The sequence below is a fragment of the Pyxicephalus adspersus genome, chromosome Z, assembly GCF_032062135.1.
Source record: "Pyxicephalus adspersus chromosome Z, UCB_Pads_2.0, whole genome shotgun sequence".
Classification (NCBI taxonomy): Eukaryota; Metazoa; Chordata; class Amphibia; order Anura; family Pyxicephalidae; genus Pyxicephalus; species Pyxicephalus adspersus.
In genome coordinates, this window is record NC_092871.1 from 82,215,755 (window position 1) to 82,242,030 (window position 26,276).

Here is a 26,276-nt window from a genome sequence, read left to right on the forward strand (position 1 = left end):
CTCACTTTTTTCAGACTTTAGAGCTGCAGATGGTCACCTCACACAGAACAGAAAAAGCATGAATTAAAATAAAGCCAGCACACCAAACGTTAAAAAATACCTTAGCAAGGTAATTAAACCCTTTTTTCAGTCCTGGCATAGGCTTTCTCAAGAGCAGCCATTCTCAACCAGGGTTGTGTGGAACCCCAGGGTTCTCCTGATCTTGATAGGTTTCTTGGGCTGTGGCTGATTGTTGTTGAATATAGTTGTTAGTTATATTGTTGAATATAGTTGACTCCATATTTGATTCCTGCATAGTTTTGGGGCCAATGCCATATAGAATGGCCAGCTTTATTACACCAATGATCTTTTAGGTTGGCTATAAGGGTGGCACTGGCCACCGATGTAAGAGGTTTTTTTTATGAACTCCCAATCAATTAGTTTTAGCTGGGGTTTTGGTTCCCTGAGACCTGTACATAACTCCAAGGGTTCCTTAATGGTAAAAAGGTTGAGAAAGGCTGACCTAGCATGTACTCTGAAAAAGAAATGGGATATAAACCACATATTCCAAACCCAAAGGGTATACCCCTTTCAAAACTAACCTGCTGAGTTTTGCTTAGTGTCCCTGAGGATGGATGTCTTTCTCAGCTCTGCTGTTTTTCACAACTTTTTTTCACATCTACCTTTTTCAATCTGTAGGTTCAGGCCAAGTGACAACCCATTAGGTGCTGGGTGACAATCATATCTACCCCCATTCCTTCCCGTAATAGGCAAATGTGTCTTTTACACTTTGGTGCATGAAACCTTGGTGTGCAGCAAAATAAATATGATCAGGCTGGGTAAACCTGCATTTGGAGGAATATGAATCTACCGATCCTGACTTCCATGTGAACTTGCTAACTACCTGGCTGTTAGCACTTCCTGAGATAAGAAATGATGGGAACACCAGCCTATTAGTAAGTGCCTGTGATAGTCTTTCAGATGTAGCAGTGAACAAGTGAAAGCCAACATGTTTCAGGGGCTACAAATGTTCTCATCAGGGCTGAGAGAGGTGCTCAATGATAGTGGCAGATTTTTTTTCTCCTCTAACAAGCATCACCTGTAGAGCTTCCAAACATAAAGAGTGCTACCACTTCAACTTAAGAGCAGATATTGGGAAACATGCCCACCAAACCCTCCACCCAGGGTTGCAGTCATCCTTTCTTTGTATTCTTACATCAATAGTATCTGAGTTGCTAAAATGGAATTACTGCAGCTTTTGAAATCAAATACCCTACATAATTGTTCTAGGTTATTGATCCAATAAGCATTGAAGATTCTGAAAAGGCTTAAATCTAAGCAGCTAGCTAAATAGGACCTGGCTCATAGAGTTCTCCAGGACTGGAGACGATAGACTATCATGTGTGAACCTCGATGATCCAGCAAACTTGGAATGGATTTCTTAAAATTGTTTTAAATATTTTTCACCCTGGACCGGTTCCATTCTAGGTTTGCTGGATCCCCCAAGGTTTTCCATGTTAGTCTGTCTTCTCCAGTCTTGGAGAGCTTAATTGAATCAGGCCTATCAATGGTAGCCTATGTATTCCCTCCTGTATCACTCCCACTGCAAAAAGCCAAAAGACTTTTATTTTTTATATGATTCACATATTCCATGCCCACAGCTTTTAACTTTGATTGAAACAAGAACAAGAAATAGCATCACCCTGCTCAATTGTCTTTTGGTAAAGTAATACCTCCTGCTATCTTTTTATCTGCAACAGGAAGCAACTGTTCTATAGTGCACTATGGGAACTGGAAAGGGTAATTGGGCTGTTTGAGAAAACCAAGGGAAAAAATAAAAAGGGACAGGATAACCTTAAATCTCTGGCATGATCAAGAGATACTTGTTTCCCCCTTTTGAACAGATTTAAACAAATTCAAATGTAAATTAAATATTAATAGGTGTAATATGAAAGCACTACCCCACTAGCAGTGATGGGAGGAGTGGAAATGGCTTCTGTATATATAAAAAAAGTAACGGTGGACATGTAACTTGTTATATTTTATTAGCAGATTGGGAATTACACTCCAGCAGTTTATATGAAAGGAACTGTTTAGCATATAAGAAGAATTCCTCTTAACGAGATCCCCGGACTCCCCTCTTCCGCTGGAATTCCAGCTCGTCCACCATCCACACAGCCCCTTTGATGTTTTCCACTCGGACAAAACATTTGTGGAGGCTGAGGTTGTGTCGCACGGCATTCTGGGGATGCAAAAAGAAAAGATCAATTGTTTTGACAGCTGTATGACATTGTATTGGGTATGGTAGAGACCTCATTTTTCAGAATGGGATTTATTAGCTGAGCAGATATAAAAGACGAATGGGAAGATTTCCTACAGTATTTTGGAGGTGTCTTTGGTTGGAAGTAAGGATGGAAAGGCCTGGTTTGCATTTATTGCAAAGGCATGCTGTAGAGGGGGAAGTCGAGGCCTGGTAAAGGTCCACTTGGGTTCCATATCTGGAAACCAAACTCATGAATCTATGTTGTTGCGGTGCTGCCTTTGTACACAAGTGGATGGTCATGCCTTCACCAAACTGTTACCCCATCATTTGTTCGCACAATGGTCTAAAATATTTTTGTATGTTGCAGCAGTAACAATTTCCCTCAGTAGAACTCATTATGAAACCTGACCATTTAAGTAGGCGACGTATGATGGTCAGTTGTCCACATACTGCATAAGGTAGGTGGCATCTTCCTGCACATCATGTCTAAGCTGGTGGTGGTGGTGGAAATTGGCCCTAGCACAACCGGGCCCACCCAGACAACCAATGATCCCCAAGCTGGTTGGCAGTTAACATCAAATCATTTTGGTTTGAATGTTTGGGTAGGAATAGAAACTTTAGAAAGAAATAAAAATATATCAACTGATTATATTTGCAGATACAACCTTTTTTTTTTCTTTAAGTTGTTATAATATAATTCCACAGCAGCCTCCATTACCTTCCAAGTCACTTTGTTGAGCCTGAAGAATGCGAACATTTTGGTAAACCACTGATAAATCTCATTTAATGCCAGCTGTTTTTGTGGTGACTCCAGGATGGCCTAAAAACACCAGTAAAATCACATTATGGGTTATTATATTACCTTTTGAAATCAACAAAGCACCACTAGGGGGTGCCAGAAAGCAATGATTCAACCGTACGATAGAGCAGTAGTACAAAGTGTAGCCCAAACATTAAAACCATCTTTATCATGGAGCTATGAAGGCTTGCATTTCACAAGAAGGTGTCCTGATGTATCTGGCTCCAAGACGTTAGAAGATTCTTTAAATTATACCGAGTCTGCCTTCTCTCAGTATATCCTGCTGCCTTTCTTTTTTAAGTTAAGCGATGTGCTTGCACCCTGCCATCTAGGTGATGTAAGGAACGGATTCTGCAGATCAGGGGTCAGCATGGGCACTGTAATTGGTCTCGATTTACACAACAAGCTGTGATGCACTGTGTGTTCTGAAATCTTTTTGTCATGGTCAACATTACGTTTTTACCTATATGTGCTACAGCTCACCTGTTGGGACCAGACAACCTAGACTTGAGCATCCATAACACGGATGTAAGTTCATCAGTTGTGCTTTCCTGGACCACTTATCATAGGTTCTAACCATATTGGGAACACCCCAAAAGACCAGACCTAGTCAATAAAGCTATCACAATTTGGCCCTTCTCAAAGTGGCTCGGACCCTTGTGTGTGTCCATTCCAGTTCTGTCCCTCGTGTGCCCATTGTAGGCACTTTTGGACATGGATAGGGGCATGGCATGGGCACTTACACAGCCCAAAATGCAAGATGTGATGCTCTGTGTGTTCAGAAACCTTTTTCTAATAGCCAGCATGCTTTTTTTAAGCAGCTCAGCTTTTGGGTTTTTGGAGTGGACAAACTAACCTTGGGTGCCCATGACACTGGTGTAAGTTCACCAGTTTCCTTGCTGGTTTTACTTGTTGTAGGTACTAATTAGCCAAGAACACTCCACAAAACCAGACCTAGTCATGTATAGTAGTTATCATAATTTGGCTCAAGTGTCTTGGGTCCTTGTGCGTGTCAAGTTTTCCTGCTTCTAACACAACGTTCAGTCCTGGGATTCTGTACCCCTGACCTGCGTGATGATATTCTCTCCTTGGGGATTGTAAATACCAGGCTGGAGAAATAGAAAATGGTGCAAATGACTGTATGACCCAAAGAGGACTGGAGGCTTTGGAAAGAGATGGAAGCTAGTGACCATACTTAAAGAGGAACTGCAAAAAAAAAAAACACACCTTCAATCCTGCAGGGCAGTCCGATTGCTCTGGGGGTGTCCCGCATCAGGTCCCGCGTCGTCCCAGAGTTGGCGCTGCAGGCACCACCATCTTCTCCCTGTTTTTCATCTTACATCACCCAACCCAGGTGCGAGATCGGCTGACGTAGGATATAAAAAAATTTGCTGATCTCACTGCGCAATTTTTCTCTGCGCAAAAAGGCTCCTGCGCAAGCCTGAAATCCTCAGGCATGCATAGAAGGAGCGCCCAAGATGCGTGATGTAGGTATCCCGGGAGGCTTTGCGTTCCCATTCATTTTTAAAAAAAAAAAAAGGGGTGTTGTGCTGGTGCTGCAGCTCTGCGGTGGGTTCAACTGAAGGCACAATTAATTCACCCAGTGGCTATTGAATCTATTCCATGGCTTCCTCACAAGCTGCGTCCCATATCTTTAGGGGTACACTTAAGGCAAGTGCTGAGAGTCTGGGACGGCATACGATATTCAGCAGAGCTAATGTCTTCTCACCTTCTCCTACCTATTCATCATAATCCTTTATTCCCTCCGGGCATGGAATCTCCCAGGGCCTTTGATTGGTGGCTGAAGCACAAGTATTGGGTAGAACAGGGATTGTTAGCTGGGAAGCTATTAGATCTTCACATGAGGTACCAGGGACGGAATTTATCAGATATTTAAAACTTAGCCCACTTTCTAGACTGTAAGCTCTTCGGGGCAGGGTCCTCTCCTCCTGTATCACTGTCTGTATTAGTCTGTCATTTGCAACCCTTATTTAATGTACAGCGCTGCGTAACATGTTGGCGCTATATAAATCCTGTTTAATAATACCAGGCATTGTATCAACTCCTTAACCCGCAGCACTAACTGCATGACTCCACCACTGTGCCCCCTACAAATCTCGATTGTATATTCAAAATTCAATCAGGTGGCTAGAGCTTCGCCAACATCTCCATAAGTCCCAATGGGATCGTGATCTGGGAAGCAAAAAATCTGATAAAGAGTGGTTTGGTAATTGGATAAGAATGCCCAAATGTTCGTCCAATGTTTTACAATTGGAATCCGCCTTTAAAGTCATGACAAGATGGTACATGGTCCCAGTACGCATGAAATATATTTCCAGACGAACACTGGTTTATGCTTCAGGGGTTGTCGGGAGAAGGGTACGGATCTACATATGTGGTGGACATGTCTATCAGTGATCCGATTCTGGGGTCAGATCTTCAGACTCTGAGGGACCCTGTTTAGCAAAGGTATACTTTGGGATCCCTGGATTGCCTTATTGCACTTTAAACCTTCCTCTTTAACTGTAACCCAATTCAAGCTATGGTCTCCAGTTCTCTTAGCAGCAAACTATAGCTAAACACTGGAAAAAGCAGGCTCTCCCATACCATGAAGTGCTTTCAAGAGTTGATAATACGTTCCATAATGAAAAGCTGTTGAGTATCTTAAACGACGCACAGGACAAGTTCTCTGTGATATGGGAGCCATGGTGAGCCCTTTTTTTGCCGAATGTATCTTCCACTTAATATGCTCAGGGCTTTGTCCGTAGCTTCATCTGTTTCAAACTGTGAACTGGGAATGTTTTTTTTCCTTGGGTTATCCCCGTTTTCCCGGTTATTCCCTCTCCTGTTTTCTTCAATTGCCTGATCATATACGAGACTGGTTAATGTTATTCATTACCTGACCATGGCAGTAGAAGAGTCTGTTGCAGTTATTAACAGTGTTTGTTTTGATTCTATTTTCCCTCCCTGGGTCTGTTATATTGTATGGTTACCATTTTCCTTTACACTGTACAAAAGATGCACATTTTTCACTTCTGCTACATGTTTATATTTTTTTTTTTTTGTATCTTGTATTGTTAACCAAGATATTTTGTATCTTGTATTGTTTTGTTATCACAAAAATCTATTTAAGAAATAATAAAAAAAAACAAACACAGAATTTTTACTTAACAGAAAAGGGTTGTCCACCCTTGTGAGCTTGTGAGTTTAGGTACACTTTAAGTTGGGAGGGAATAGCAACATACAAAATTTTAAAAATAAAAAGTGGTGTTATACTTTAAATGGTTGCACATGCATATATATTTGACAGCCTCTTCAATGGTCTCCTTAATTTTGGTCATCTTAATTTTAGGATTAGCTTCCTGAAGTATCACCTACGTCGGAGGAATTTCATCACTATGGGGCATTGTTATCAATGGATGACAAAATGCAGTTTCAGAGACAACTTAGTTTAAAGCCAGAGAAATATTAAGGTATGGAAACCCCATAAAAGGCACAGAAACAATGTTTTACTAGCTAGCAGCTGTATAGTACTTACCCATCGAATGAGGGAAGCATATGTAAATGGCGGTCTGACGTTGTTTGTCTTGTAATAATCAATGCAGTTTGTCATATCTGTGAATAATCATACATCAGCATTATTTTATATATCAGCTTATATGACCTTTATGTGACATATTAGATATCTGCACACATGGCAGTTAGAAGAATATTTTTTAAGCAATATCAATTTGGGTTTTGTTGGATAGTCATAAGCTGTAGAGTATTTTAAATGCATCACCTATCTACAAATCTGCATACACCCTTTAGGCTCTACATATATTTATTGTTTTTACCTCATCATAATTACGAAAAGTTTTCCAGTTGTGTGCACATTCCATGCACTGAATCCAAAAAGTGTACACCAACCCAATTCAGAAGAAGTTGACGGGCTCATGGGCAAAAGGTGACACGGGGCTTTAAGACTGACAGAGGAAACGTGGGAGCAGCCCAAGGTACATTATAAGAGTAAATGGTCCAAAAGTGAACTTTCACTTTAACCATTTCACCTCACATACCTTTATTCTCCATATTGAACAGGGACAGTTTTTACATTTCCACTATGGACCTGTTTGTTTAGAAACATCTTTGTCATTACTTCAAGTGGACCTAATGGAAAAAAACTGCAAGCAGGCAAGTTTTTTTTATTGCAGGAAGGACAGACAATGTCCCTTTGCAATAAAATAAACCTTCCTGTACCATTTTTATTATTATGAGTGAGTATATTTTATTATTATACTCACCTGTTCTTTCTCAGTTGCAGGGGTCGCCATCTTCACCTGGTTTTCATCTGGGTTTGGGTCTTCACCCATTTTAATTGGCCAAGCTGGAATTATGTAAAAACTTTTGGAGCTGATGGACTACTAAATGCACAGACTCTGGGCCGCGCATGCATGGGGAGTCGTGTGTCGCTCAAAGTTGAAGAAACTTCCCCCAGAGTGACGTCATGATGCCAGAACCTGCTCACTCTCTCATTGCAGGTCTGTCCAAAGACACAACCTGTTCACTGCCCTAAACCTGCGATCTGTATGAGAGACATGGTCCACGGCTCTGGCGGGTTCACACACCCCCAAGTGGGGACCTTCTCCTGAACCCTGGGGGGGTGCACCAGCCAGAGCCACAGGGGTAATAAATTTCCAAGAGCCTGGGCTATGCTGGGATATTCAGCATCATACACTGAGCTATGCTCAGCTCAATGTACAGTTCAAAAGAGATTAGGAACAGGCAGGTAAATTTGTTTTATTGCAGAAGCGTCACTGACTGTCCCTTCTGCATTAAAAAAAATTGCTTGCATGTACAATTCTACTTAGGATAGCAAAGTAAAATATTACAAAAAAGTTTTATTATTATTATTATTATTATTATTATTAATAATAATAATATATTAATAAACAGTATTTATATAGTGCCAACATATAACACAGCGCTGTACTTTAAACAGGGAACTAGACTTCATTCTTCAACAGTTATGTCATCAGATATTTTTTGCATTAATCAGACAGGAAAGTAATTGTTAGACTTTCTATAATTAAAGTCCGTAGTGGTCCTGTTATTCATTTCACAAAAAAAAAAAAATCATCCAGTGCATCCTAAACCCATTTCCCATTTACTGCAGAGACAAAACATAATGATCTAATAATGGATAACAAAAAGTTTGGCTCGGCCTGCTCTGTTTGATCGGCAGCCATCTTAGTAATCAGGAAACGTTTTCTTTTCTTTAAAAAAAAAGGGGTTTGCGAACATTCTTTCAATTAGCATATGCAAATGAGCGTATTACATAGGAGAGACCCATTTACATTAGGACCCCTTGAGCCTACGCTTTATATTCACACGGAATTGAAAATCGTCTCAGTCTGGCTAAAGCGACCTCTAGAGAGTCGACCTCAGAGTGTTACTCTTTGTAATTCAGAGCAGGAGAATCCATTAGCCCAGCCCGTTCTGGATAGTTCACGCTCTATTATTTTAATTGACTGATTCCTACCTATTAAGGGTGCTTCTATAAAAAAAAAAAAAAAAAAAACAGTACGGTGTTTGTCCCTCCTCTAGCTTTGAATGTGCATGCTCTTTATTCTGGGGAGTACTCTTCACAATGGCTAATGGTTACTTATGTTGATTGATTTCATGATGTCCGAATGTGACCTTTGCTATCCTGCATTCTATAGCCGAATGGCTGCATTCAAACGATGCAGTAAATTTGCAGTTGAGACAATTTAGCTCTCTTTACAGGTTATGCAAATAGGGCTTTTCTTCTATTGAAGGAAAAAAAGGCTTATATAAACCATTGTGTATCTTGCGTAACACTTAACCAGTCACAAGAGAATTATGGCTGTCTTGGCAACGCAACAAAATGGATTTTCAAATATGTGAAATTTGGTACAGAGTCACAAAAAAAATGCAGTTCCAAAATCTTTATACCTGACTGTTGCACTATTCCTTCCATTTACCTTTCTTGAGAAAACTGAAGCAATTTTCGAGGTTGTCATATAATTACATTGCCAATCTTAAGATCTCCTGTACCCTGTGATAGCTTCAAGGGTGGATTAAAAACTTTTGGCCACTGAGAGGCAACCGAAGCAAACTGGTCTCTTTATGTTAAAGATACAATATTGAGATCTAATGAAAGTGTTCCATGGTTGGCCTAGTGAAAGTTGCATGTTTTTTTGTTATATTACTATTCTGCAACATTTACTTTCTTTGCAGGTCTTAGACATCTAGGAGCCACACATGATAATGGTGCTGAAAGGCCTTCTTCTGACAGTTGCCATTTTGAAAGACAAGACAAAGTAGCACAAAAAAGACCATTATGAGTCAATAAATTAGGTTCCTGCTATGATCAAAACCTAAATGATGACTTTCTCCATGTAGGTCTGCCAGCTCAACATAAATTATTAGAACTGGCCCTCAAGGTAAATACCCCCCATCTCTGGCCTTCCCTGGTGAGTTGGCTATAGAGGTAAATTGGTGTCCACAGACATCTATTGATAGCAAAGACATTCCTAACCAAAAAAAAAAAAAAATGGGTATGAAAACTCATGAAGGGGAAACTAAGCCTGCTTTAAATTTTTTTGGCCAGTGGTTGACTCGGGTATTAATGTTACATGTACCAAACATGTTAAGAGGCTTGTGGAGGTTGCAGTAGTAGAAGAGACCTGGGCTAAGGAAATGCCAAGTATACTGCCCCTTCTATTGCAGGGACAATAATTTTGGTATTATTTTAAATCTGATAGGGGACACTTTAAAATGGGTGGCAAAGAAACACTTTTAATGTTAAGAAATGCTATGCTTATGTTAGAAACTAAACTTCTCCTAAACACAGCTAAGCTTTTGTTCCATGGCAGGATAACGTTTGTCTATTTAAGGAGTAAAGCACCTCCTATGAATTCAGGTAAAGGATATGTAAAGCATAGCTAGGCTAGAAAAGTAAATAAAGAAACCAACTGTGAAATATGTTGACGCTGCCGCCTTCCCAGAGTTGTCTTCTTAGTGCTAGTACAGTGTCAGGGAATCCTTCCTGTAGTGGCACTGTAAAATCCAGACCAGGCCAGGCGGGGACTCCAGAATAATGAGACGGGTGGAGAAGAAGGCTACGATCTCTCTGCTTCTGTAACAAAAGTATAGGGACCAATGATGGCCATGCAATTTATATATCCAAGCCTAGTTAAAAGATAATTGTATTGAAACAAAATACACTATATGACCAAAAGTGAAGTAGACAACCATTCATATGATTGAGTTTAGGTGTTTCCAGTACAGGGCACTATTGCAGATACAACATGCGAACATTTTAGATCATTGGTCACCAACCAGTAGTCTGCGAGAAAATTTTGGTGGTCCACAAAAAAATTTGGACATTATTGGTAACTTTTATGTTTTATAATAAATCAAAAATATTATTCTAATAAATTCCTATATTCTGAATGACAACTTTCACCTTTATATTGCACTAAATTCAGGAACTGTACTAAAGATGGAAAAACAAGAGAGGCGCAGCGTGACGTCAGTGTAGTGTTAAGTTGTATGAGGTAACTGTTGCTGAGCTGTACGCTTCAGTATTGTTTCCACCATTACAACAGTCACCCCGCTCCGCCAATACCGATTCTCATCCGATTTGTTTAATGTGTTTATTTCTCAAGTGCTCTTTTAGGTAAGTATGACCCTAACTGTGTATTTTCTTTAACTGTTCTATTTAATGGCATCAAATAGTTTGACTTTGATAATTATCATTTCTTGTTTGGTCTTAGATTGGAATAAAATAAACCCACAATGAGTGGGAAAAAGCAAACAAATATTTTGCATCTCTTTAGTAATACCAAAGATAATGCAACTAATGATAATAGTAACAATAGTAATACTTCATTTAACCGTGAGCTGATCAATGATTCAGAGCCTCCACAGTCCTGGTCACCACCATTAGGAAGATCATTATTTTACAAATGTATTTATCTTTTTTAAAAAAAATTCATAATAATTGTCCATGGGATTTAAAATTATGAATTTAGTGGTCCGTGAGATCCGAAAGGTTGGTGACCGCTGTTTTAGATGACTGTGCTTATCTAACCTTGTAGTCACAGCTGGAGAAATCTTGTTCTTGTCCCAAAATAACTGTACCCTTGTATACAAAGACAGCTCTACAAACACATGATTTGGGAAGTTTGGTGTTGAGGAACTTGAATAGCCCTGACCACAACCCTAACACCTTTGGAATAAAGTGTAACACCAATAGTAATAAAGATTTTCCTCCTAAATGCTATTTTAGATGAAGGGGCCTACATAGCCAGAGAAACAAATGAAAATCCTATACAAAGCTCAGGGGGGCTGTATAGCCACTCCATAGAAATGCAAATAGTTTCATAATGGGATGTCTACCAAGCCTATTTAGGTGTGAAGTTCAGATGTCCATAAACACATGAAAGTACCATGACATCTATTTGTGTCACTCCATTCCTTTATATCTCATCCTCTTGTTCAATAACTTGCATATAAAAAAATTCCTCAAAATAAAAATCCACTTTGCATGCAAGTTCCTTTGCAATCCTGTATATAACCATGCAAACATAGCTGTGACTTCATCATTGTGCTGTGCGGAGTCGTGGTAGTGACCCAGCAGACCCATCCAGCAGGAAATGCAGTTGAGGGCCAACACAAGACAAGTCACTCTGCAGTAAACATAGCGCGCTTGCTGCAGCTGTTAATGCACAATGTGAAGCTCACTGGTGAATAACACATGATATCCAAATACTTACAGACAGATGAGCTGTCCCAAGTTTTCCCACCATCAAACTCTGCATCTCATGGAGTCTCTGCTTCTCCATAGCAAGCTGAGAAAAATATAGGGTCAGATAATAACGCTGGATCTCTTGCTTAATTCATTAATTGATATAGAATGTACAATAATATGTAATATATTCAGTTTGTACCACTAAAAACAATCAAAAAATGTATATATGAATCATTTCACCTGACAAGACACTGTATGTGTATTTTGTTGGGAAGTCCAGATTGCTATGTATAGATTTTAATGATATATGTACATTAATGGCAGCCATATCTTCTCATTAATTACTCGTAAATCAGCTGGCTTACAGCTGGAAATAATTTGCAAAAATCATGCTCATCAGTCACAATGCATCACCGATTGGATATTACTTTAACAAATAATCCAACTCACCTGTTCTTCAAGGCTGTGGACCCGCTCTCGTTGTATCAGGCATTGCACTGTGGTTTTGTCATCCACGCGGTGTTCACTGTACAGATGCCTAGATGATAAGAACAATAACATTAGACAATGAAAACAATAACAATTAGGTAGAAGAATATTTAATTCCTAATGTTATTCAAAAATAGGTATTTTTCGGTAGCTGCTGGAAAAGCCAATTGTAAAAGCAAAACTTTTTTTTTTGAAAGGATTAGGGAAGGGTTATACCTGAAACCCCTTTGTTTTTATTGCTGTATGGCCATTGAAGAAATTATTAATATCTTCATCACACACTAGATGGGAGATGTTTCCCATGGCTTTTTAAAACAACCAATGGAGAGCTATATGTTACCAGCTCAACAGTTCTTTTAAAAATGTTTTGCATTGCCCATAGTTTCTTGAGTCACATGCTATTACAGAACCCCCATGCGGCCTTTCATTAAGGCAATGTGGCAATTATGAGGAGAGTTCAATGTCCCTGCACAAATCAGAGTACATACAAAATCAGTACACTAAATGGCAGGGAGCACAATTTGGGTAGCTGCAACACTATTTTTTTTATCAGCACGATGGCTCAGTTGTTAGCACTCTGGCCTTTGCAGTGCTGGGTCCCAGGTTCGAATCCTGGCCAGGACACTATCTGCATGGAGTTTGCAGGTTCTCCTTGTCTGTGTGAGTTTCCTCCCACATTGCAAAAACATGCAGTTAGATTAATTTGGCTTCCCCCAAATACTGAACTTAGACTGTATTATACATAAATGCATGTACATAAATGTAAATGATATTTCTCCAACAATCTACTTTCCCAAGTATCATCTTAACATCTGACCAAGTAATCTCATTTGATTTGGAAGCTTCATGAAGAATGTCTTACCTGAGAAAATGTCTGTGATCTGCAAAGGTCTTCTCACAGCACGGAAACTTACACCCAGTTCCATACTGTACAGGATGGACATGCTCAGCACTTTTGAAGAAAACAAAAGTATTCAGCAAATAAGCAGTGATATATATTCAGCAGATAAGCAGCAAAGAGCAAATTTATTTTTAAAAGTATTTAGAACTGATGTATGTATCTGGTGGAAAGTTTGTACACATTGGCCCTATGTTGAGCCTTGTTGCCAACCCTGCAGATAATCAATAGAAAGAAAACGTAGAGAAGGGTTTTTCTGCCAAATATGAATTGTATTAATGATTAACACTCATAATACATATTAGTAACAACATTAACTCTTCGAACTGCCTGGAGGAACATATCCAGATCGTTACCGTATAGGCCTCTTGGGGGCACTAGACAAACAACTTTTCGCATACGTATGTTGATAACCCGGTGCGTTTCGCTCGACTTGGGCTTCTTCGCGGTGATGCTAAGTTTAGCGGGGTTGAACATGGTTACTTGGTAGTATATATTCCTTAAAGATAGGGCACATATGTTTATATAGCATATAGGGGAATCAATGTCCCGGACTAATTGTAGATGTGGCAAACACCTCCAATGGGGAGGAAAAAAATTTAAGGTATAGAAGAACCTTATAGTCCCGGAACAAAGGGCACGGAGACTGTGACAGCTCGGCTACTCAATCTCAGTGCTACATGAAAAACCCTTCTCTACGTTTTCTTTCCATTTTTTAAAGTAGTAATAGAACATTTCAAGAAGGATTTTTTTCCTCTGTTGGAGCAAATTGTACCAGTGTTTTTTTGTGCCTTGCTCTGGATCAACTATGGCTATAGTTTTTTTATATCTGGGATAAGTTTATTTCCTCAGTGGTTGAATTGATGGACTTATGTCTTTTTTTTAACCTGAACAACTATGTAACATTGCCTCCATAAAACACTTTTAAGTGCATCCAAACTGAAAATCATAGGGGTCAGTAGGACCTATGGGGTCAAGTAACAAATGTAACCCCTTATTGGCTTAAAAAACATGTTTCCTCAGCTACAGTTTTTATTTACAAAAAAAGACATTCAAATTTAGGTAATATTTTTATAGGTCACCTTGATCCTACCTGAAAATTTATTTTTTAAATGTGTAGTTTTCAGGAAAATTGCATTCTTGTATCAAAAACAAATTTCTTATTTTTGTTAGAACTTTTAAAAAGAAACTGTTCTGTCTAACACAGGTGAACCTAGTGGAGAACTGATGCTTTGTATGGTGGAAATTATGTTTATACACACAAGAAAGACCTACTGACCCGTCCTTGTCCAGCCCATCATTTATGGTGCTCTTTTGCACATGGTCTTGGTTTTTGGTATGTTCCTGTACAAAAACCTCATCATCCTCTTCACTTTTTGCAGCGCTTGATTCATGTTGGACCCAACCCAGGCTTCCGGGCTTCATTCCTGCAACAGGATTATCATTTTCAGAACATGTCATTCTCAGTGAGAAGATCATGGGGGGAGAAGACAAGGGAGGATCAAAGATTTCACTTTCGGGTGTGTCGCTTTTGATTCTGGTCAATGTCATTAATCTGAATCTTACCTAAGGGCTCAGCTCTCATACAGTCAGTTCAACCACCCAATGTGTTGGTAATGTCTGCATTGTACAGTCATAAATCAATCTTAAAAAGAAACCTTTGTGAAAAAGTGTGAAGACACTGATGGCTTCTTTCAGAATGTACAGACAGTGATGGTCTCCATAAGAATGTACTGTCAGTGATGGTCTTATTCGGAATGTGTTGTCAGTGATGGCGTCCTTTGGAATGCACTGATAATGATGGCCTCCTTCAGAATGTACTGTCAGTGATGGCCTCCTTTGGAATGTACCAAGAGTGATGGCCTCCTTTGGAATGTGCTGATAACGATGGCCTCTTTTGGAATGTACGGATAGTAATAGCCTCCTTCAGAATATCCTAGCCCCTGACTGTCAATATAATCTAAAGGCTTTGGTACCACTGACCTGGAACAAGCATTCAAAGTTCTGGCCTTACTCTGAAAATGTAATTCCAGATTGACAGGTAACTAGAATTTTCAAAAGGAGGTCAACAAAGGCATTGCCTGCATTTATCATTTTTACATTATTTACAGGTCTCCTGTAAACCAGAATTTCCTTTTTTCACCATCCTAACTTTTAGTTTAAACCAGATAAATCCATTCCAGATATATCCAAACTAATGTTGCCCAAAGTCTTACAGTTCACTTCCTTTAAAAAGCAGAAAAAGAGTTGAAAAGCCTGCCTTTTTTCTTCTTATGTGTGCTGTATAGAAAGACTTTTCACTGTAGAGGTCCAGAGTCAGAACCATCTTCAATTAGCAGTATGAGCTTTGCTGATTGGAGAATAATAGGTTTGACTCAGCAGGGGGTAAGTTGGACCTTTGCTAAAAGAACATTGCTCAGAAAGCAAGATTTTTTTTCCACAGCAAACTGGTTAGGAATAGGCTTTTCTTCTCAGATTGTTTTTAAAGAAAATGAGCTGTAAGTAACACCTTACCTAACTTTTTGCATGGTACCAGTCTGCTGAAGCCTCTTGTCCTGAACCAATCTGTTGGTCACAGGTATCTGGCGTCATCACTTACAGTGCAGGATCAGCAGTCCTGTGTTTTAGGTGAGGATTGTGATGGCTCATCCAGAACCTGGAGTGCAAGTATTTTACCATTGCATTTGTGGGGAGGCGGGGTACTGCAAGGGTAGATTAGTATTTACTTTCAAGTGACTGAATTACAATGATCATTATTGATAGCTAGAGTTTAAAATGTGGGTACCTTGCAAAGTGGGGTGTTGCTTGTGTTTGGTCACCATTGGGAACAATCTTGTTGGTTGCACGTTGAGTATGGAGGATGACGAGGAGGGGGCCAAATGAAGAACAGAAGACTGAGATCCATTGTCTCTAGAGAGCTGTAATGAGAATAACATACAGGTGACTTGCAATCTTACCAGCTTAGACAGTTGTTCACATATGAATTCTGATCTTCTCTATCACATGACCTAAATTAGATGATCAACATTGAAAGATTTTTCTGCAATATTTCCCCCTGAAAAGGTTTTTCAGCCCTCCTGTGTCTAATTATTAGCCAGTGTGAACAGGAAGTTTGACCCCTTGTACTACTATTATACTACTATTATATCAAACACATGGCGTTCATAATAATAACACCAGGTAATTTCAGATTTGGCAAATGAATGCACTCTAGTAGTTCCCCAGAGTTAGAGCTTCATAATCCGTACTGTAATGATTGACAAGAATTACAGGGGAGGCTTTGAAACATTAGACACACTGATTATCTCTTTTCAGGAAAAAAGCAAAGAAAATTATTACACAATGCTTTAAATGTCATAATAATTATCATAGAGTCAAATACCACCCACCTAATTGTTCTGAAAAATACTTTGTAAGTTGGGAACTTTTTGTGATCTTTAATATTTCATGAGCTGTTGTTTGAAGGTACGCCAAGCCCATTAAAACACGGATTAGCTAACATTTTATTAAGAAAAAAAAAAAGGTTATGATATGATGTGCTAAATTCCTTGAGGGTCTAGTTATAAATCGGCAGTTTGGTCATACCACTGGTGGAATATCCAAGACAGGGGGAGCCAAACAACCTTCACCCATACCAAAAACATCACTTTGGGTTGGATTAACCCAATGTTTCCCAACCAGGGAACCTCCAGAGGTTGCTGGGGGTTCCTTGAGCAATGAGCAATTTGTGTTTCTGAGGTCATTTTTATTGACAGCAGTGACTTTTTTGGCTGTCTGTAAGAGGGACATTCTTCCCACTGACCACCACCCTAATGTACTGTGAGCTGTGGATAAAGTAATTATAGGGGGTGTTCCTGAAGACCTAAAAGTAATTCCAAGGGTTCTTCTATGTTAAAAAAAAGTCAAGAATTACTAGGTTACCCCTTTAAATTAATTTAGTAATGGTGTTTCAATGATTGGTAGGTTTTGGTGCAATAAAGACCATTCAAAGAGGCCTTGTCACATGCTTTATTCTTGTTTGCAACTTACTGGATGGATCACCACGGCCTGTTTGTTGTCTTGGAGCAGGGCCCTCAGGTAAGTGGAGGGAGTGAAGGAGGCTGAAGGATTGACCATGAGGTAGGGATGGTGATGGTGATGGGCCTGTCAAGATAGAATACTTTATATTAATATTATTATTATTAATTTGCATTTATATAGCCCCAACATATTACACAGCGCTGTACAATAAATAAGGGCAGACAGATACAGTGACACAAGAGTGAAGAAGAGAACCCTGCCCAAAAGAACCTACATTCTAATAGGTTGATGGAATGTAGTACACAACAGGAGATGGGATATGGAATGGTGGGGATGGTTTAAGATACTTAGGATATACAATTTTTTATGTTTAAAAAAAGTTTTATCAACCACCAGGACATAACAATATCTGATGTTTTTGTGAACTTACTGCACTACTCCTGCGATTCCAGTGGCTAATCTGCCCCTTTCCTTTCCCATCAGGTTGGCCTTCGCTCTCCGCAGAAGAAGCTGGGGATGCCTTGCTTGCTTGAGGGCTGGGCATCTCCTTTTATTTGGCTTTTTTGATAAAAAAAAGAAATTTAGTACATAAACTCTACTTGTAGCAAGAGTGTTTGCTCTGAAATATTCTAAATCTCTTGTTCCATATATTTGTCATAATGGTTCTGGAAAGCAACCCATTGAAAGATATGAAGAGGGTTTAGCCCAAGAAGGAACTTAATTTATTTTACCAGCAAACCTGACTACTACCCCTTAAGGGTTTTCATGTTAGGTGTAAAATTATTAATATTACACAGTATTTATCAAGCGCCATCATATTACGCAGTGCTGTACAAAGTCCAAAGCCGTGTCACTAACTCTCCCTCAAAGGAGCTCGCAATCTAATGTCCCTACCATAGTAATTTGTCACTAATGTAGTCTAAGGTCAATTTAGGGGGAAGCCAATTAACCTTTATTATATATATATATATACACACATACACTCACATACACAATACAGCTTGTATCGATCAAATGTTCGTTCATCGCGCATGCTCAGAACATGCACGCTCACTGAACGACCGTACACACGATAGATGGTCAACAATCGTCGTCCAATCCGATCCGCCGGTCCGGTCGTTCATTTCCAACGACTATCCTCGTTCGTTAGCGTCGTTGGTTACTTTTTTTACAAACGATTTTTGGCCAATCGGTTGTTCGTCATTCGTTCGTTGTTCATTTCCAACGATAAAAATTGGACGTGTGTACGCAGCTTTAGCAACCAAACCAAACCTTTTGTTTAAATTTGGTAAATACATTCTAGGTGCACAAAAACCAAAGGGGTTCAATAACTTACAGTTTGTTGGTTTTAGAAAGCATTCACAAGCTGAATAGAAAAGCCTGCCCCCTTTTAGAACCTGTGTGCAGAAACAGTGGTCTCCTTGTAGAGGTCCAACATATCTCCTAATGGATAAGATCTATAGTCTTGTAATCAGCAAACCTCAAACTCCCTGCTGATTGGGAAACTTTGGCCTGGATTTAGCAGAGTGTATAGTGGACATCATGGCTTCTATCAAAAGAAAGTGTCCTTCTCTGCAGCATGTGGACAGGAAACTGGCTTTTCGACCCAGGCTGTGGCTCTTTTTAACCAATGGCAAGACTTTGCACACCTTTTGTTTTGGAATGTGTTCAGCTAATGTAGGTTCCATTGTTTGTGTTCCATTGTAAACACAGAAAGCTTCAGGTAACTATATTTCTCAATAGTTACAAAGGAAATACAGTAGGTCTACTTATTGTGCACCAAATGTCTTTGCAAACCCATAAAAGTTGCAGGGACATCACAACAATCCTGCAGGGCCTGTGCAGAGAACAGAGCTATGGTTGGGGCCTAGCAGACCCTTCTGGATACAATAGGGGCAGAGGCAGCAAAGAAGGCTTTTAGACCCATCTGTAATACAGTGTGCTGTCCATTGAACATTGACACTAGGACAGAGCAGACTGATGACTTTAACAGTATTTTGCTTCTCCTTCCTAGTCTCAAGCTGATTTGTATCTAGCACTATGCTATATTATCGAGTTGCAGAGAGGACCTGGTTGTACTGCCTGAATGGGATTTACAAACTCTTTGGCAATATAATGGATTTTAAAATTATTAATTATTTTTTTTACATCTGAGCAATAACCATGTGTTATGTCTACCAGTTTGTCACAAAAGAGGCACAAATCCACAATAGCTATAATACAAAATATCTTTTACCCATGACCTTATGAAGATACATAATTGAGGTTTCATTATTGAAAGAAAGTCCCACCTGTAAAATTACAAACCTTGCAGTACATACTGTATATATAATGATTTGTGTTCATCTGAGGGTAACTTAACTTACCCTAACCACCGTGGACAAAGTCCCTGTCTGCAGACATCTGTGTCGTCTACTTTACAGATATCTAAAAATGGATTTCTCATGGAAACTTCCCCACCAAAGATTTCCATTGACACTCATTTACCTAATGCTCGAGGTACGTATATTTTTTATAATGTCATCTATTGCTTTGTCTGAGCTTCGTCCTGTACAGGAAACAAAACCCACGTAGGATGTGTCTGTATCTGATGCTTCCCATCCGGTGTCTCTTTTCTTACATGCCTAACTGACTTTGCTCATATCAATATCACAATCTTTGCAAGGAAAACACTCTATAAGGTAAAAAAAAATTCTTGAATGTTGTATTATAAATCCATATTTTAAATAATAAATTAAGAAATAATTTAAAATACAGGAAAATGTGAAATTGTATAAAAGATTAGGCATTGTTCAGATGGCTGGTGAGGTTGCAGTGTGGTTAACCCATCCTCATGGGCAGAAATTATCCCTGCTTTCAAGGCGTTACATATAGCGCCCCAGAAATAGCCATCTATAGGGAGTAAATGGGAGTGGGAGCGAGCGGGTGGGCATAACCCACTGTCAAATGCTGGTTCATGAACTGGCATAGTTGGGGGTATCAGGTATCTGGCAAGGTGTTAAACATGAGGAGCCCCCTACCTAAATTTCAGTAGGCTCTTTGGTATCTACTATATTTTGTATTAGAGGTTGAGACTATTATACTTTTTATATTGTGAATATCACTGGTTAATTGTAAAGGATTCAAAGGAGATGACGTCATAGCTTTTACGCACTGATTTTTAACCTCAGGGTTCCTTCAGCTGTGACTGATTTACCTCCCATTTTCCAAAGCCTGCATAGTTCTAGGGCTATCACTTGGTGGAGCCATTGCAGGACTCTTTTGATGTTTTAAAGTGTCTATAAGGCGTTATTTTAGCCATTACCATGGAGGGTGTATTCTTTCCATTGGCCGCCAATAAAAAGGCTAATTCCGGCTAACCCTCCAACATTAGCTAGTAGAAGTTTCCTGAGTTGTGAAAATTATGTAAAGGGTGAAAAGGTTGAGAATGGCTGCTTCAAAGTAACTTCTGCAGAGTTTTACATCTGAAGATGACCATGTTACCCATGCAAAACCATGCTCTTAGAAGACAATGGACTGCAGTAAAAGGTAAAAGGTTAGATTTGCAAATTTGCTGGATTTATGTTGAATCTAAATGGCTTTTTATGTACACTTAACCTTTGTATCATTTCACTATTGGCAGGTTTAGGTTGTGTCTGAAAAAAGACACTAGATGGCAGCTGTGGATCAGACAACATAAAGATGGCCAAGATCTGCTGTTGAAATGAAATGTATAATCTGTAATAGGTCTTCAATAGAAACCGAATGTGCTGCACAATTTGTGAAGTCTGTGACAATGAACACACCCAGAGCCTTGAATTGTGAGCTCACAACTTAGTTTCCTATAAGCTAGAGCAGGGGTGTCAAACTCTGGCCCAGGGGCAAAATCTGGCCCGCAACAGCTTTTTTTTTTTGGCCCCCGAAGAAATCCTAAACATGGCTGGCCCGCTGCTGCATTGAAATAGTGCCGCTACTACAATTCCCAGTTTTCTTGACACAGGGAATGGTAGTAGTGATGCTTTTTCAGTTTCATGTTTGGCTCGCAACTTAGTCCAATTTTTTAATTTTGGCCCACTGTGTATTTGAGTTTGACACCCCTGAGCTAGAGAGTCAATAGCCTGGTGAGAAACCTAGGTAGCACAGAAAAGGTTGGTGGGGGGTCTGAACTAATTGGGGGTTAATATTTGCTGGAGAAGGGCTTTAAAGGATGTATAAATCCAAAAATATTTTTGCTTAGATCTTGGAGGCCTTTCTATGGTTGTCTGTGCCCCCACTGAAACTCTCTCTATTTGTTCTGGTGACCATAGCCACTGGGAAACAAAGTGATAAGAAATGTCACAGTTGTCAATGGAACAAGAGGTGTGGGGAAACCCTCCAGTGGGAACAAATGTTCTGATGACAACTATTCAGGAGGGGATTCCTCCTCAATTTAGAGATATGTACCATTTTAGAACAAGTTTTTTTCAGTAGCTAGCAGGTAGCTTTGGCTTAGACAAAATGACAACTATCTATACTACAAAGAAAGTGTTGGATAAAATGTAAAAGGGTTAAACCTTCTATCGGGATTTCTATGCTGTCCATGTTCCCTTTTGGAGAAGTTCTCAGGCTCAAGTCACCTGAACAGGTTATGAGAATGATTTTCCCATTAGGGATATCACATAAAGACAAAGCCTGGTTGAAAAAAGCTGCACTCACACTGATGAAACCAGATCAATCTTACTTATTGAAGAGTAATATGATCAGCAGCTTTGGAACCTCGGAGTAGATTAAGTACTGGCACTCTCTAATGTGCAAAGTACAACCAACTCACTGAAAATATGTTGTCCACTCTAGTGGCTAAGGAAAACATATGGTGGAATCTCTGCAAACAGAAGATGCTCCTTCATTAAATCTGTTGATGGATGGAACTGTTAACACTGGCCTTTAGCCCAAGAAGAAAAGTCCACCACAGTGAGGCATTGCACCCAACCGGGTAGGAGATGCTGCATGAATTAAAGTATAACATAAAGCATTTGCAAGAACATGTGCTTCCATTAGCTTCATGGTCTAGTAGTGTTTGCAACTTAAACCTGGTCAATAGTGTCTGTTCTTTGTTGACTTTGTTTTCCCTAGTTTGCTCACTTCTACCTACCTATTGTTGACTCTGGTGATTACTCAGAACTGATCACTAATGTCTGCCTGGCCACCAACATCTACAATTGGTTAAATGTTCTCTACCCAAGCCTGGACATTTATGTCTGCCTACTGGCTGTTTTCTACGCAAGCCTGATCACCAATGTGGATTCTTTATTGACTTTGGTGTTAACCCAAGTCTGTTCACTAATATCTACACTTTGAATACTTCTCAACCTGAGCCTGGCAAAATCTGCTAATTGCTGACTCTGACTTCTGACAAGCTTGGTCCTTGTATCTTCTCTTTGTTGACTTAGTTCCTAACCCCAGCCTAGTCACCTAGGTCCGATCTTTGTTGACTCTTTGTTGTTCTTTGTCCAAACCTGGTCACTAATGTTGACTTTTTGTTGACTCCTTTAAACTTGATAACTTGTTTCAGCTCTTTGTTGACTGCGTTCTCTATCCAAGCTTGGTTACTTAGAACTGTTTACGGTTGACTATCCTCTAATATTATTACACTGGTCAACAAACATTTTCTTGCAAAACAGATTAAAGTAATTTCAGGTTATGTTTGATGCACAGATTCCAAATATGATATTGGTATTGCTAGATTGGCTCTAGTTTTTGAAATAATGACCTCCTTAATAACCCTATAGAAAACTAATGAAACATGAAAGTTTAGCTGAAAAAAACTAGATATGCCTACGTATACAAAATTAAATTTTTGTTAAATACTTAATGTCAATATATTCTATATTCAGTATATTTACAGAACTAATCACAAATAAGTAATTGAAAAACTCTGTTTGTATGATTTCCTTTTAAACTGATAATCAGGACAATTGTTCCTCACTGAAATCTCCAAGGTTTTCTAGAAAGTTTTGCAAATGACTATGGAAATAGTGTACCTTTATGCTCATAGTAGCACCCAACTTTTTAAAGTTTAGGAGCAAGCTTTGTACCAGTTCTTCATAATTTTGTGCTTTATGGTTACCCAAGAAGTTCCTGACAACCATGACATAGCTGTGCCAGGCAGAAGCTTCAGTATCAGTCATGTAACTTGTGAAATTTGAATCATTTATCAGTTTCCGAATCTGGGGTTCATCAAAGATTCCTGCTTTTAATTTTTCAGTACTCAATCGAGGGAAGAATCTACAAATGTATTTGAAGCAATCACCGTCCTTGTTCAGGGCTATAACAAATTGCTTCATTAATCCCAACTTTATGTGTAATGGAGGGAGAATGATTTTTTCTTTGTGAACCATTGGCTTGGTAATGATGTCGCTGCACCTTTGCTCATGTTTTCCCTTAGAGGCCATGTCACTTTTTTCCAGTGATCCTGCTTTGCTCTACTATCCCACAAGCAGATGAAACACGGGTACTTTGTGTATTCACTTTGCTGTCTAAGTAGGAAGTTCACCATTTTTATATCAACACATTTGGACCATTGGTGTTCATGATAGCAAAGCTTTTGTAAGACCATTTTGATATTTTCATATTCTTCCTAAAGGTTTGTTGAGTGACCAATTGGAATTGATGTATAGCAGTTGCCATTATGCAGTAAAACAGATTTCAAACTTCGAGTGGAACTGTCTATGAAAAGCTGCCAGTCTTCTGCTCGGTATTCTGATATTCCCATATGGGTTAGTAGTGCAGGGATGTTACAACAGTATACAAAGTCTCCATCTTCACTGAAATATAATAGTAGTGTCACCTCTCTTGTCCTACAAACCGTTATTTTAACTTCTGGTCTCAGACAGTTCTTTTCTTTTAGCCTGGATGATAAAAGTTCAGATGCTTGTTGTGACAGACTTAGGTCACGTATTAAATCATTGAGCTCTTGGGAGAACTGCTGGTTTGATAAAACACTTCCTTCATATTCACTCCCACTGCTAACTCCTGGATTACACTCCCTGTATATCCTCCATGTCGTATACAGGAATATCAGGGACTGAACTTTGGTATGGGAACATCAGCACCATGCAGCACAGGTCATCCTGCTGATTCCAAATCACGGCACTCCCACTTGTTTTTATTGTAATGATTGAAACCTTTTACATTCACAGTACATAAATAACAATCATTATGATAGCTTTTGGGCTCTCGCTATACCATAGGTACACCAAATTTCAAACTTTCAGTTTTCCATTTTTCCACTGACATAGACACTCCACAACTCTTGCATACCATATGGGGGGCCGAATACTTATCTTGGCCCCCCGTTTAATACCAAAATATGCAAGATATGCTTGTTTCACAAATTCTGTAAAGTTTTTGCTGAGAATATTCACCACAAATGTAGCAAAATACATGAGGGTCATTTAAACAACTTCTTCTTGAAGTACTCATACGTCTGTAAAAAAGGATAATGCATGAATAAAAAGAAGGCAAATGAAAGTTTCATGAAAATAATGCTACATTTAATATATAAAATGCAAAACATTGGTGTAAAAAAAAGTTGGATAATAATATGCTGTGTTAACATTTGTTGTTGGTAAAAGTGTCTGTATTTCTGTATCACAAGAACTAGAGCCAATTCAACTAAACTGATGTCATTTCTGGATTCAGCAGACCTAAAATACACTAAATATATTAAAAATCCTTGGCAATTGAAACTTCTTTTTTGTTGAGCTGTGTTATTTTACAGTATATATATAGTGCCAACATATTATGCAGTGCTGTGCAAAGTCCATATTCATGTCACTGTCTATCCTTAAAATGAGTCAAAATATGTCATTAACACAGTTTAAGGTCAATTTTGGGGGGAAGCCAATTAACCTAGCTGCATGTTTTTGGCCTTATCTGAGCCTAGTTACTTATGTCTGTTCTTTGTTGACTTTTTACGTACCCAACCTGATCACCTATGTCTTTTTATTATTGAGTTTGTTCTCTACCCAGGCCTGGTTACTTCCATCTGCACTTAATTGGCTCTATTCTTTACTTAAGTTTGGTCACATATGTCTAGTCTTTGTTCACTCAACCTTCCCATTCACTAAAACTCACACACTCTGCTCATATCACTACCACCAAACACCCTATGATGGGACATTTCTGCCAAAAAATTCTAAAATCTTTACAAGGCACTTTTAGAGATTAAAGGTAGTCCTGTGCAACTCAGGGCAATTACAAAGGACTTCAACCCGGTACCAACTACGTCCTAAAGTGAACCTATGAAATATGGAAGCTTCTGTTGAGCAGATGCATGTTCCAGGGCTGTTATTCTGGCATACCCTAATGAGTCACTGACTCATTAGGCTGAGAATGGAAATGTTCACCCATATATAAAAAATTAATCATCCTTCCCTATTTTTGAAAGCCGAACTCTAGGCAAATATCTGAATTCCCAGATGTAATATTTATAATAGAGCAGTTGTACCTGACAAAGGATTTTTCTGCCTACCCAATACTGAGCTTTACACAGTTCAGCCACACAGCTCAGCCCTGTCTGCTAGGGCAGAAGACCTCATCTATCTTTGTTGCAGAAACTTACAAGTCTCCCTTCCAACCTTAACAACTGGACTATCAATCTGTCCTTCTGTTCTGCCCTATCAGCATACTCCTGGAACTGCAGCACACCTGATTGACTCTTTGTGCTGTTTCATTCATCTCCTCACTGCACCCTGCTGTGCAGAGACAGTAAAAGGTGGTATTAAAAAAAAAATAAATTCACAGGTACATTAAAGTTTGCATTGCTACATGAATGTGTTTGACCTCAGCCATCTGCTACCTAAAAATATTTTCCCACTGTGACTTTTTTGCAGTGATATATTACTTTTATGGTACGTCTCATACAAAGACCTAAAAATAAACATTAGCACCATTCTATGGTCATTCCCCACCTAGTTCATCTCTGTCAATGGCTTGCTCAATGTTTATTGGATAAACAATGCGCATTATATCGAGCCACCTACTCGATGCCAGAGAAATCCGAGGCTCTGAGTATTTTTAGGTTGTAAAGCAGATGGAAAATATGTACAAA

The 26,276-nt window shown here is 39.2% G+C and overlaps 1 protein-coding gene across 3 annotated transcripts in view; it reads right to left on the reverse strand.

Annotated features, from left to right (window-relative positions):
* Window positions 1-2,007: 2,007 nt before the first annotated feature.
* FOXP3 (forkhead box P3) overlaps window positions 2,008-26,276 on the reverse strand; it is a 40,356-nt gene continuing 16,087 nt past the window's right edge. Inside the window, exons 1-12 of one of the 3 annotated variants that reach the window (XM_072431688.1) lie at window positions 19,573-19,771; window positions 17,637-17,764; window positions 17,216-17,329; window positions 15,972-16,104; window positions 14,466-14,613; window positions 13,151-13,240; window positions 12,250-12,337; window positions 11,825-11,899; window positions 10,020-10,182; window positions 6,580-6,656; window positions 2,961-3,062; window positions 2,008-2,221 (exon numbers count right to left, since the gene is read on the reverse strand). In XM_072431688.1, the coding sequence (XP_072287789.1) occupies window positions 2,096-2,221; window positions 2,961-3,062; window positions 6,580-6,656; window positions 10,020-10,182; window positions 11,825-11,899; window positions 12,250-12,337; window positions 13,151-13,240; window positions 14,466-14,613; window positions 15,972-16,104; window positions 17,216-17,329; window positions 17,637-17,750 (1,230 nt within the window). In that variant the 5' untranslated portion in view covers window positions 17,751-17,764; window positions 19,573-19,771 and the 3' untranslated portion in view covers window positions 2,008-2,095. Of the gene's footprint in view, window positions 2,222-2,960; window positions 3,063-6,579; window positions 6,657-10,019; window positions 10,183-11,824; window positions 11,900-12,249; window positions 12,338-13,150; window positions 13,241-14,465; window positions 14,614-15,971; window positions 16,105-17,215; window positions 17,330-17,636; window positions 17,765-19,572; window positions 19,772-26,276 lie in introns of those variants that run through there. The other 2 variants (XM_072431689.1, XM_072431687.1) reach the window with 2 other exon arrangements.